The sequence below is a fragment of the Hipposideros armiger genome, unplaced genomic scaffold (genome assembly GCF_001890085.2).
Source record: "Hipposideros armiger isolate ML-2016 unplaced genomic scaffold, ASM189008v1 scaffold_86, whole genome shotgun sequence".
Classification (NCBI taxonomy): domain Eukaryota; kingdom Metazoa; phylum Chordata; class Mammalia; order Chiroptera; family Hipposideridae; genus Hipposideros; species Hipposideros armiger.
This window is the reverse complement of record NW_017731436.1, coordinates 636,422-647,723: the sequence shown is the minus strand read 5'-3', so window position 1 is coordinate 647,723 and position 11,302 is coordinate 636,422. Positions and strand designations below refer to the sequence as shown.

General features: G+C 42.4%; 1 protein-coding gene and 1 long non-coding RNA gene across 4 annotated transcripts in view; one reads left to right on the top strand and one right to left on the bottom strand.

Annotated features, from left to right (window-relative positions):
• LOC109383596 (uncharacterized) overlaps positions 1 to 869 on the bottom strand; it is a 12,620-nt gene extending 11,751 nt beyond the window's left edge. Inside the window, exon 1 of the long non-coding RNA XR_002124229.1 lies at positions 333 to 869. This is a non-coding gene — a long non-coding RNA (uncharacterized LOC109383596). The remainder of the gene's footprint in view (positions 1 to 332) is intronic.
• Positions 93 to 11,302, top strand: part of ZDHHC14 (zDHHC palmitoyltransferase 14) — a 277,548-nt gene continuing 266,338 nt past the window's right edge. For all 3 annotated transcript variants that reach the window (XM_019644170.1, XM_019644169.1, XM_019644168.1), the window contains exon 1: positions 93 to 382. In XM_019644170.1, coding sequence (XP_019499715.1) covers positions 138 to 382 — 245 coding nt within the window. In that variant the 5' untranslated portion in view covers positions 93 to 137. The remainder of the gene's footprint in view (positions 383 to 11,302) is intronic.

Here is an 11,302-nt window from a genome sequence, read left to right as displayed (position 1 = left end):
GAGCCGGCGATGACAGCGGGGCTCCCCGAGGGGTTCACCTGGGCGTCCTCCGCAAAGTTGTCGCCGAGCCCAGAGCCCGCTTAGGGGCCGCGGCGGGGCTTCTGGGGGTGCGCGCCCCCCGCCGGCTGCCCTCGTGGATGCCTCCCGGCGGCGGCGGGCCCATGAAAGACTGCGAGTACAGTCAGATCAGCACCCACAGCTCCTCCCCCATGGAGTCGCCCCACAAGAAGAAGAAAATCGCGGCCCGGAGGAAATGGGAGGTTTTCCCGGGAAGAAACAAGTTCTTCTGCAACGGGAGGATCATGATGGCCCGGCAGACGGGCGTCTTCTACCTGACTCTCGTCCTCATCCTGGTCACGAGCGGACTGTTCTTCGCCTTCGAGTAAGTGGCTGCGAACGCTCCCCATGCCCGGCTCCCCTGGCCGCCCCCGCCCCCCGCCCCTCCTCCTCTACTTTCGTTTTCTAGAAGCCTTATCTGCTGAATATTGTTATATAATACAAGCCCTCTCTCCCTCTTTTCCTTTTGAAGGTCTTCTTGCTTCTCGGTCCCCAGAGGTGATGCATTTCTGGGTCGGGCTCTGGGAGTAGAGGAGAGAGAAGTGGGGACACTACGGTGTGTGGGCCTTGTTGCTCCCAGGGGTTGGGTGGCACCTCGCAGGTGACGGATTCTTGGTGCTGCCTCTGCTGAGTTTGGAGACGAGCAGACCAGCCCAGATGTGGCCCGTGGGAAGGGGCATGAGACAGATTCTTAAGTCAGGGATAAATGGGATCGACTTTCTTGCTCACAAGCTGTCGGGCATCTTGTAAAGCTCAGTTGATTAAATCTTCTACACACCTTCGCGGAATAATGAAGAATCTCGGTTATTTTAGGTTTCAAAGTGTAGGCCACCCAATGTGGCCTAGAAGGATAATTTCATTTTTCATTCTCTGCAGATGTTCACTCTTGAGCCACAATTTCTGATGTACCATGAGGTTTCTAAACTCTTTTTAAAAAGTTTCAAGAAAATAGGCTGCAAAGAAACCCTTTCCCCTCCTCTCCCAGCATCCAGGAACAGGTGAAAGGAGACGTTAGGCCTGTTCAGAGGAAAAGGGTGACACTTCCTGGCAACTTTCTGATCCCAGAAACAATACTTTGGGACTTTAAGGGCTTTTAGCTGGAGAAAAAGAGCATATGAGTCTTGGCAGTTTTCAGGAAAATCGAACAGGCTTAGTGGAAACTATCCTCCTGCCAATATGAAAGATCTTCCTATTTGTTAATGGTATTAGATAAAGCAGTTTAACCACATTCCAGAATCAATTTCAGTTGTTCTTATTGGGTCCAACATTTGCAATGCAGCTTCTTATGTAATCCCTGGTATCTTAGCTGGATGAAAGTTGTCTCTACTTCCCCCACCCCGAATTACAAAAAGCAATATATTCCTGGGAGTTCTTTGCCCTTCCTATATCCTGGTTATTATGGGACACGATACTCTTTCATCTACCTACGTCTGTTGGATGGGGTTAATGAAAACCTTTTGTGTTTCTTTACTTTTTGTCTCTGACAAGTAGTAATAGGCTCTGATTTTGTACCTGGAGTTGCGTATTTCAAATACTGTCCCAATCAGAAATGAATGATCTCTTAATAATGTAACAATGTAACAATTTTTACTTAAGGCCTTCTGACTATGGGAGAAAACATTTTGTATCTGGACATTGTGCTATGATGAACACTTTTAAGAGGATTGAGTTAGAACAGGTGAGGAGAGAGATCTCAGCTTAAGCGACTCCCAAGCTTCTAACAAGATTGAGTGAGAACAGGTGAGGAGAAGAGAGCTTCGTTTCAGCTGCCCCCAGGGTTTCTCACACAGGACCCCTCTATTTCCAATTATGTAAAATTTCCAGGTCTTGCCCAGAAGTGTAACTTTTGTGCACAGTTGAGACTGGTGGGTGGCGGCTGTCGGGAACCAGAGGATGGGAAGGGAGGGTTGTGAAGAGGCCGTTGGAATGGCAGGAGAAATGCTTTGTTCCTTCTGCTGCTCTCCTCATCCTCATTGGAGACCAGCCTCTTGTCCTCACGGGACTGGGGAACTGAGGAAGGGGCTGGAGGTGCCAGGTGAGTTTGCCTTCTGAGACATGATGACTTCAGGCACTGGAATGACGATGCCATGTGGCTGCACAGAAATGCCAGCCTTCCAGTGGTGGCTCTCAGTACAGGTGGCCCGCTACACAGAGTATGCACTATGTTCCTAATGTTAAAAAAGTTTTGACGGGATCTCCCTTGGCATCTACATTTTTGCTCTTTGTAGCAATTTTAAGAGTAAAATGAGTTGATTTTGTGATTGTGTGGCAGAGCTTCAGCCACAAGTGTGTTCATGTAGAATGATGAATACTTTGTGTTCTATATACCCCCAAATCCCCACTATATGGTCAGGGGCCCTCCCCCCAGTTATTGCTTACTATCTTTTATTTTCTTCATTCAAACATTGCTTTTAACCAAACCATCATAAATTCATGTTCACATCTTCATATCTGTGTGTGTTTCTCCCAAGAGTTCCCCAAAGCCCTCACTAGCAGGGAGTCGTGATGTTTTTCTGCATCAGCATTGTGCTAACTGATGGCTGTAGGAATAAACATACACACTGGGGTTTTATTAGCTACTACTGGCAGCTTCATTTTTCTATCAGCTGCGTGTGTGTGTGTGTGTGTGTGTGTGTGTGTGTGTGGTCTCCATGAAGATTGCTTCAACTAGGCAATTTGAGATTTTAAGAAGGTAGGCCCATCCTAGCATGATGCCTCAGCTGAGAAAAATCAGAGGGCTATTCAGACTGTAGAATACCATGGTTTGGCTAAGAATATTTGTTACTCTATTGCTTTTAAGTTCTTTATTATTGCTAATGACAGAGTAAAATTAAATAACTTTGGCCAAATTAATTTGATAGAGACTCAGAGAACCAATCAGTTACACACATAGGTCATGAAAAACAAATGCCAAAAGATAAAAGAGATCGAGAAAAATGCCAGTTTTGTCTGCTCTTTATGTATGTGTCTTCTTTCTGTCCTTCCATTAGTTACTGAGCACATACTATGTGGTTGCCTGTGGTTGCCTATTTTGATGAATTTCATGTCTAGCTAACTTAAGTATTAGAATTCATTTTCAAACATCAGAGCTCATGCTCCCCATACAGTTACACAAAGGCAAATTAAAAATTTAAAAAGAAGACATGTACCTTCTGAAGTTAGTTTTAGACGTCCTCAGCCCGTGACTCTGCTCTCACCCCACCTGATTCCTGAACTTAAACAGATGGACAAGGAAGTTGGTCCAAGAGGAATGGACTTACTGGAATGCAGCAACAGGTGTCAACACTGGAAGAAGGGCAGGGTGGGCATTATTCCCATGTTGACGATGAAGAGATGGGGCTTGGAGAGGCTAAGCAACCACCCAAGGTCACACAATAGTTCGTGGCAGGGCTTCTGACTGCAAAGCCAGCGCCCTTGCTGACCCACTGTGCTGCTTTCCGCCAATATATTATAGAACAGTGGTTACAGGCATGGACTTTGGATGGACAGATCCCAAGATTCTTCCCAGAAGTATGACCCTGGGAAAATTATTTGACTTTTTAAAGTCTCCGTTTCCCAATCTATTAAATGGGATTAATAATATCTATATTTAAATGTTGTGAAGATTAAATGCAAAAATGGACTTAGTATGGTGTCTGACACTCAAGAAATAGCAAGCGCTCAAGAAATGGTGCCTATGATTAGAGGAAACCTTTGAAACAGCCTCTCTAGGACTCTGACCCCCCCTTTTCTGAGAGCCTTTGAAGGAGGACATATGAGGGTTACTAAGCAAGTGCGATAGTGACCGCATATTAGGGCTGAAAGAACGCAGCACTGTAGTCTGCAGCTAAAGACCTTCGCAGGAACCTGAGGAGTGGCTCTGCTGTTGCCCCTTTAGAGTGGGGTCCTATAGGGATGTCTGGGGACTGCCCTTATCCACTGAGCAAGAGCACTGAGGAAGCCTACAAGAATTGGGGACTGGATTTCATGTCTATTTTTAGAGCTACTATCTCAGAACCATGATGATAGTAAAGAAAGCTACTCGAAGCAACCTGATGCAACTCTCCAGTCTTTTCCAAGTAGGACAGGGCGATTTGTCTTTGGCATCTTTTATTCAGCATATGGAGCATGGATGCAAAGGGACAGCATTTCACAGCTGTATGTAAGAGGAAAGGGAGCACGCGGGTTGCAGTGCTAAGGGGGTGGGCTCGCTGCTCCTTGAGGGGCTGGCTTATCCTAGACTCAGCACACTGTCCTCATTGTCACATCCCCAGATTGGCAGTTTGAAAAGATCACTGAACATTATCAATTTCCTTCTCTGTGTCTCTGACATACACACACACACAGCATGCTTTTGTGTAGAGGTGAAATTTCAAAAATAAAGTTTTTGGTCTTGAAATATTGACACTTCGAAGTCCTTTGATTACAGGGGCAGAAAGAAGGGGATGGTCTGGGAGATCAGAGGAGGTTCATATTTTCAGGAGCATCTGGTGAGGGGAAGTGATTGAGGCCTGCTCAGGTCTTGGACTCGACTATCTTCAAATTCTGCACAGTCACCACAGATAGTTTGGAGATGTTACTGGAGCTGAAACACTTGAGAGTGTGGGAACATTCTTAAATTTCTCATCACTAGAAGTCCATTGATGATTTTTTTAAAAAGCCATATGTCTTCTCTCTTTTACTCCCCTCTTCCTTTCTCCTCTCTCTCCTTCCTTCCCAAGTTCCCCCTCCTCCTCTGCCTTCTTTCTTTAGCTAATCCCCTTTGAAATACAGTAAGTCCCCACTTAACTTTGTCATTAATAGGTTTTGTGATTTTTAAGCAAAATGTGTAACCAATTTTACCACAGGCTAATAGGTAAGAGTTGAGCTCCTAAGGCATCTCATCAACATTATAATGAATGACATTGAATGGAATGGCATTATTCGAGGACCTGCTGTAATTGATGAAAAATTGATAGTCAGTGGAACTAGGGTTATGTTTGCCTCGAAGATGGAACAAGGGACTGTTGTCTGTAAACAAAAGTGCCATTTCCAATAATTTTTCCCTTATAGATGGGAAACCTTTTATTATCTAGCAGAAGATACTGACTGCCCTTATAACATATAAGGACCCCATCTCTTCTTAACTGATCTATTCAGAACTGCATCAAGTTCTCCATCATCTCAGAAAACATCTGGAAAGCGTCCCATCTTCTTTTGGCCAAATGCTGGCCATGCTGTGCATAATAGAACACCACGGGGTTGATGGTAGGTGATAGTAATGGCCATCAGGACCTCACACTGAACATTCTCTATTAGCGTACTAGAAGGTGTCGAGGATATTTTAGAACCCACTGTGGCCCCACAAGAATTTTAGGTGTGTTCAAAACCTTATAAATGACCTCTTGACATGAGTACATAAACCCATTCATTCGTGTGTATGAGCAGCATGTGTAAGTTCCATGAGGGCAGGGATTCCATTTGTTTTATTTCCTGCTGCATCCCCAGTACCTAAAATAGCACCTGGTACATAGCAGATTCTCAGTAAATATTTGTTGCTTAATGAAATAACAGTAATACTGAAACACTGGAAAATAACATCCTTGTGCTTCAGTTTTTCATTTTGTAAAGTTGTGAACATTGGTCGAACTTATTAATAATGCCCGATAGAACATAGTTGTCTTAGAAGCTTTGATTATTCAATATAATTCTTCTGAATTCAGAATCAAGTATCCCTTTCAAGTGCGTTAAATGAAGTGGAGGAAATAAAAGTTTTTTTTAGTTACTTAGCAAAGTAGGGATAGAACAATGTTCGTTCTCTTGGCTAATCAAGACTTCTTTCTAGTTTTTCCTTATTTTTCCACTAAATGTTTTAAGTGAAAAAAGTTCTCTGGGTTATATGTGAATGTGATCTAACATCCACCAGCACCTAACTACATTTCACATTTTATAGGCTCTTGACTTTGGATACTTGAATTTATCTAACAAAACTCTTAAGTATACTGTTGACTACTTATGTTTTACTGTGTTCTCTCTCAGCTAGTGGGAAGTGATACTAAAGTATGCAGGAAGAATTCGTGTAGGTTTCTATAATTGGATAGTGTTGGTCAGTTATTTAATGGGCCATATATATCTGCATAATCTGGAGATTTTTATTCTGCATATAATGTTACACATAATGTATTCATGGCAGAGTTATTATGTCTTAGCAAGAGAATTTAAATTAAGGATCTCAAGGAAGTGCATTCATTCAAGTGCATTCATTCTTTTGTAGTTGAGGTTGTTAGGAAGGGAAAACAGTGGTGGTCAATAGATACTTACAGTTAGGTACATCCAGGAATTTTGATCGGATAAAATGTCAGAGGGTTCAGGTAAGGGTTGGGGACCACCTTAATGGTTTTGTTTAGTTTTTCACTAAATATGACCTCTTTTATTTCTGATGAGAAATGAGCTATTTTAACATTTCCACATGTAGTCAATGGTTCAATTTTTTTTCCAGCTGATTTTATCTTTTGTTTTCAACAGCAGAACAATGAGATGTGGAGGTGTGTTTTTCATGATATTTATCAGGTTTGAGACTTTGCTAAGGCTCCTTGGATCTGTGGATTAATATCTTTCATCAGTTTTAGAAATTTTTCATCCATTATTTCTTTTGTCCTCTTTTCTCTCCTCCTCTGGAATGCCACTTATTTATATATGATACTATTTTGTATAGTTCTATATATCTTGGATACTTGATTCTGTTTTTTTTAACTCTTTTTTTCCTCTTTGTGTTTCAGTTTGAATAATTCCTATTGGTATGTCTTCAAGTTTCCTGATCCTTCCCTCTACTGTGTCCTGTTTATGTTGAGCCATTTTTTTGATATCATATTTTTTATTTTGAACATTTCTACAGAGGTTGCCCAAAAAATGTATACACATTTTAAGAAAGGAAAACTATTAAAATTGTAATACTCAATATATACCGATAACCAAAGTTGAATACAAGTCATGTTTGACTTCCGCAATTACAAGACGTACTCAAAGTGGTTACCATCAGCATCCAGACACTTCTGGTTATAGTGAATACTGCTTGAGCAATGTTGACCGAAGTATACATTTTTTTTGGCACTCCTGGTATATTTTACAAATAGTTTTTAAAATATAGTTTAAAATATCATTTCCATTTTTCTGCTGAGATTACCCATCTGTTCCTGTCCAGATTTTCTCTTGGATCATTTAACATATTTTTTGTAGTTATTTTAAAATCCTTGACTAATGATTCCAGCATCAGTATCATCCCTGGGCCTGCTTCTTTTGGTTATTCTTTCTCTTGACTATGGGTTATATTTTCTTTCTTTCTTTGTGTACTTAATAATTTTTGATTGAGTGGGAGATATTATGTGTAAAAAATTGTAAAGGCTGTTGTAATTCAAAAGGGCATGCTCTTATTTCAGGCCACTGGTGAGTGGGCTGAGTCAATCTCATTTGTATTTCAAATGGATGTGGGTTTTGCTGAAGCATTAGTTAGACTCGTTTTATCATACAAATGCTTTGAGGGTAGAATCAGTACTTTCCTTATAGCAGGGGTTGGGATCTGAGCCCTGGCAAAACTCTGAAAATTTCTTTACACGTCACTGCCCAGTACTAGCTTACCAAATGAAGATTTCTGCTTTTTAGCCACACTGCCAACTTTTTGGATTACTGGGGAGATTACTTTGCTCTCAGTCCTGCCCCAGCATTTTACACCTCAGGACATCTCTCTCTGAACATCTGTCTGGCCCCAGCTTTTGGAGTCTGCTGCAGTGCCCTGGGTGAAGGCTTAAAGTACCTAAGAGAGATTTGTTCAGTTTTTATGCTCTGACTCCTGCTTTACCCTTGGGGAATGTCCCATAGGCATCAGGGCAGATGTCTCTCGACTCATCTGCCCCACCTTCAGTTTCTGTTGTGCTCTTGCTGTGTGTTTGGTGATGATCTATGGGAAAGAGTTGGCTGGTGATACACTTTCTCTCTGACTGAGGCTCCTTGGAATTCTAATCCTGTATGACAGTCCACATGTGGATATTAAACTTGTTTAAAAATTTACTCCTGCCTATGGCGGATTTCTGTTCTTCTTGCCATTTTCCTAGGAATGAAAGCAGATGTTGGCCTTTTTTCTTTTGGGAAGGGCTTGACACATTTACGGCTTTTTGCATCCTCAGTCTTCTGATATACAGTAATACCTTGGTTTGCGAGCTTAATTCGTCTGGAAACAAACTACTCATATTGCAAGACATTCCTCATTTACCAAGTTAAACTGTATTAGAAATGTTTGCCTGTCTTGCAGAACACTCACAAACCAAGTTACTCACAATCCAAGGTTTTACTGTATTTTTTTTTTAAGATTTTTTTATTGGGGAATTGGGGGGATGGGAACAGTGCTGGGGAATTGGGGGAAGGGGAACAGACAAGTTGCTGTCGTTTTGTTCTTCAGTCTAGTTGTGGAGGACGTTGCTTCACTGGCCCAAGTTGGCACCATCATTGCGCTCTTCCCGGGCGAGGCAGATCAGTCACCGGCTTCTGGACGGCCGCTCACTGCGGCTGGTGGCCGCTCACGCTGGCTGCTGGCTACATACGGTAGCCCATGGCAACCCACTGCAGCAGGGGCTGCAGCCTACGCCGTCGCTGGCGACTCACGGCAGCCCAGCTCCAGGTTGAGCTGTTGTTCAGCATCTTAGCTGTGGAGGGCAGTGTCACTGGCCCTTATATGTGGGATCCGAACCGGGGCCCTCTGGCGTCCCAGGCCAGTTCTTAACCATTCCGCCACTCGGCCGGCCCTTACTGTATTTTTAAATCTGTGCTTTTGTAGCTAATCTGGTTTATTCTCATTGTTAGAGTGGGAGTGATTGCACTTACAACTTTCAGTTTGTGATTTTTTTAAACTTAATATTGTGTTTCTCATATTAGTTTTTGTTGGTGCATATATATAATTAGTTTTATTACTATAATATTTGATTTGTGTAAATATGCTCAATTCTTCATACTTTTTCTAATCTTTCTTCCTTTGACTTATCACGATTCTTCATATTTACTATCATTTTATAGGGTAGAATATGCAAGGCTGCCTCTTCATAGGTTTTGATTTGTTCTTCAGTGTCTCCTGGCAATGACTACGACATCCAGACCCAACACTTAGGTCTGGGTAACTGAGATTAGCATGGGGTTCAATCTACTATGCTTTTACATGATGATAAAATATTTATCAAAATGATAAATCATGACTATCAACTGATCATTGAAGTTGTTTACAACTAAGAGCAAGGTTAAAAGAAATATATGTCCTTATGATGAGTGAGGTACTTTTATCAAAAATTTCATCTTCATCGTGTAATTTAATGCTTGTTTTTCATTGATTTTAAAAAAAAGCTTTAACTCCCCCCTCCTGCCTTCTGCCCCACCCCCGTGCCACTCACTGATAATACTTTGAGTTTGGAAGCTGTTTTCTTATCTCATGCCTAGTTCAGATATAGCCCCTCAGAATACTTATAATTAAGATTCTGCTACCGACCTTTTTTCAGGTAGCTGGCTTAGCTGCCAGTCCTGATAGAAGGGATTTCTGGTTAAACCAGCCAGCCCTCAGCCCTTACAGACTTTTCTGTCTCCCTGATGCTGTACATGACAAAGAAAATCCCTTCCTTTGCCTTGATCAGGCCCAGACAAAGAGGTGACAGGAGTGTGTGTGTGTGTGTGTGTGTGTGTGTGTGTGTGTGTGTGTCCGTCCGTCCGTCCGTCCCTTTCCCTCAACTCCATTCTTCCAATCTCTAGAAGTTGTACTATCATTAATTTTGGCTCATTTTTGCCTCTATCCCCTTGGCCTTTCACAGCTGAGAGCCAACCTATCATTAGAATGGACTTCCCTGTCCCCCCACCTAGAGATTTTTGAAGTAGACTTGCTTTCAACACTAAGGAGACCTTTTTCTTTAGAACATTGTAAGCACATTTGGACAGAACATGTCATTTAAATATAGGAATACAATAATTTCCACACATCTTTAAATTAGATTTTAAAAACTGCTGATTTCAAAGTCTATGAGACTGATCTTGCTGATGAGAACCGTCAGAATGTGATGGGTGGGCAAGGTGGCTGGTGGAGGAGGGTGTAGCCGGTGGCCCTCTGGTGCTGGATGTGGTTGCCTTGAGATAGTCTTCTCAGTGGAGCGAGGGTGGGCCGACTCACTTGGGAAAGAAGCGAAGTTTCATAAGTCTACTATCTTCCAGTGTTTTTTCGGGCACTTCCTCACAAATACAGAGAAACAGCTTATTTGAACACTGGAGTCTTTTGGAGGAATTAGTTCTTCTTGCTCAGGTGGGAAATTATTACCGTTCCTCGTATAGATAATAGAAATAAAATAGGTCCCCAAATGTGTGTTCCTGGCTACTTCCTTGACAGTCTGGTGTCCTTTTTTTCAGGGTTCTTTCTTCTCTTACTTCCAGTGGTATGAGACTGTGACCACATTCTCTTCATTTGGAACTTTTTCTTCCTTTAGCCTCTAGCATGTTCATCTTCTGCTTACCTTTTGTTATTTCTTTTTCTCCTGTATTACATCTGTTCTGTCCTCCTTGCCCTTCATTAATTTTGTTCATTCCCTTTCTTCCTTTCCTATTTTCTCTAGCAAGTTTGAATCATCATGGTGATCACTCTTGCCTTTTGCAATGTGACTTTCCTTCCCCCCCCACCCCCCTCTCTTTCTCTCTCTCTCCTGCTTGGAGCATCTGCCCTCTAATCTTGCATTTCCTCTAGTGTATGGAGATCTCTACCCAGGTGTCCTCTGATGCCCAGAAAGCAAGTCATTGAAAATGGAATGCATTGTTCACGGCTCCAGGACTCTCAGTAAAGACAATGCTCCCCTAGTCCCCAGAATTCATCCTGGAAATGTTCTCCCTTTTCACCCTTTCTCACCTCCTTTCAGTCATCCCACTCTACTAGTCCTTTTAAAAAATAATCTCCTAGACTGCATTCTTCCTCTGTTTCCATACTTAACATGGTGGTTTTCAAACATTTTCACAAAATCTTTAACCCTCCTCCCATAAAAAAAGGTGGAGTGTAATTCTTCCCCTTCTTGAATATGGGCCAGGCTCAGCGACTCAGTTCAGAAGAGGAGAGCATGGCAGAAGTGACGCTGTGTGATTTCTGAGGCTAGGTTAGAACTGTGATAAAGCTTTCACCTGGTGTGTTTTCTCTTTCTCTCTCTCTCTCTCTCTCTCTCTCCCTCTCTCTCTCTCTCTCTCCCTCCCTCTCCCTCTCCCTCTCCCTCTCCCTCTCCCTCTC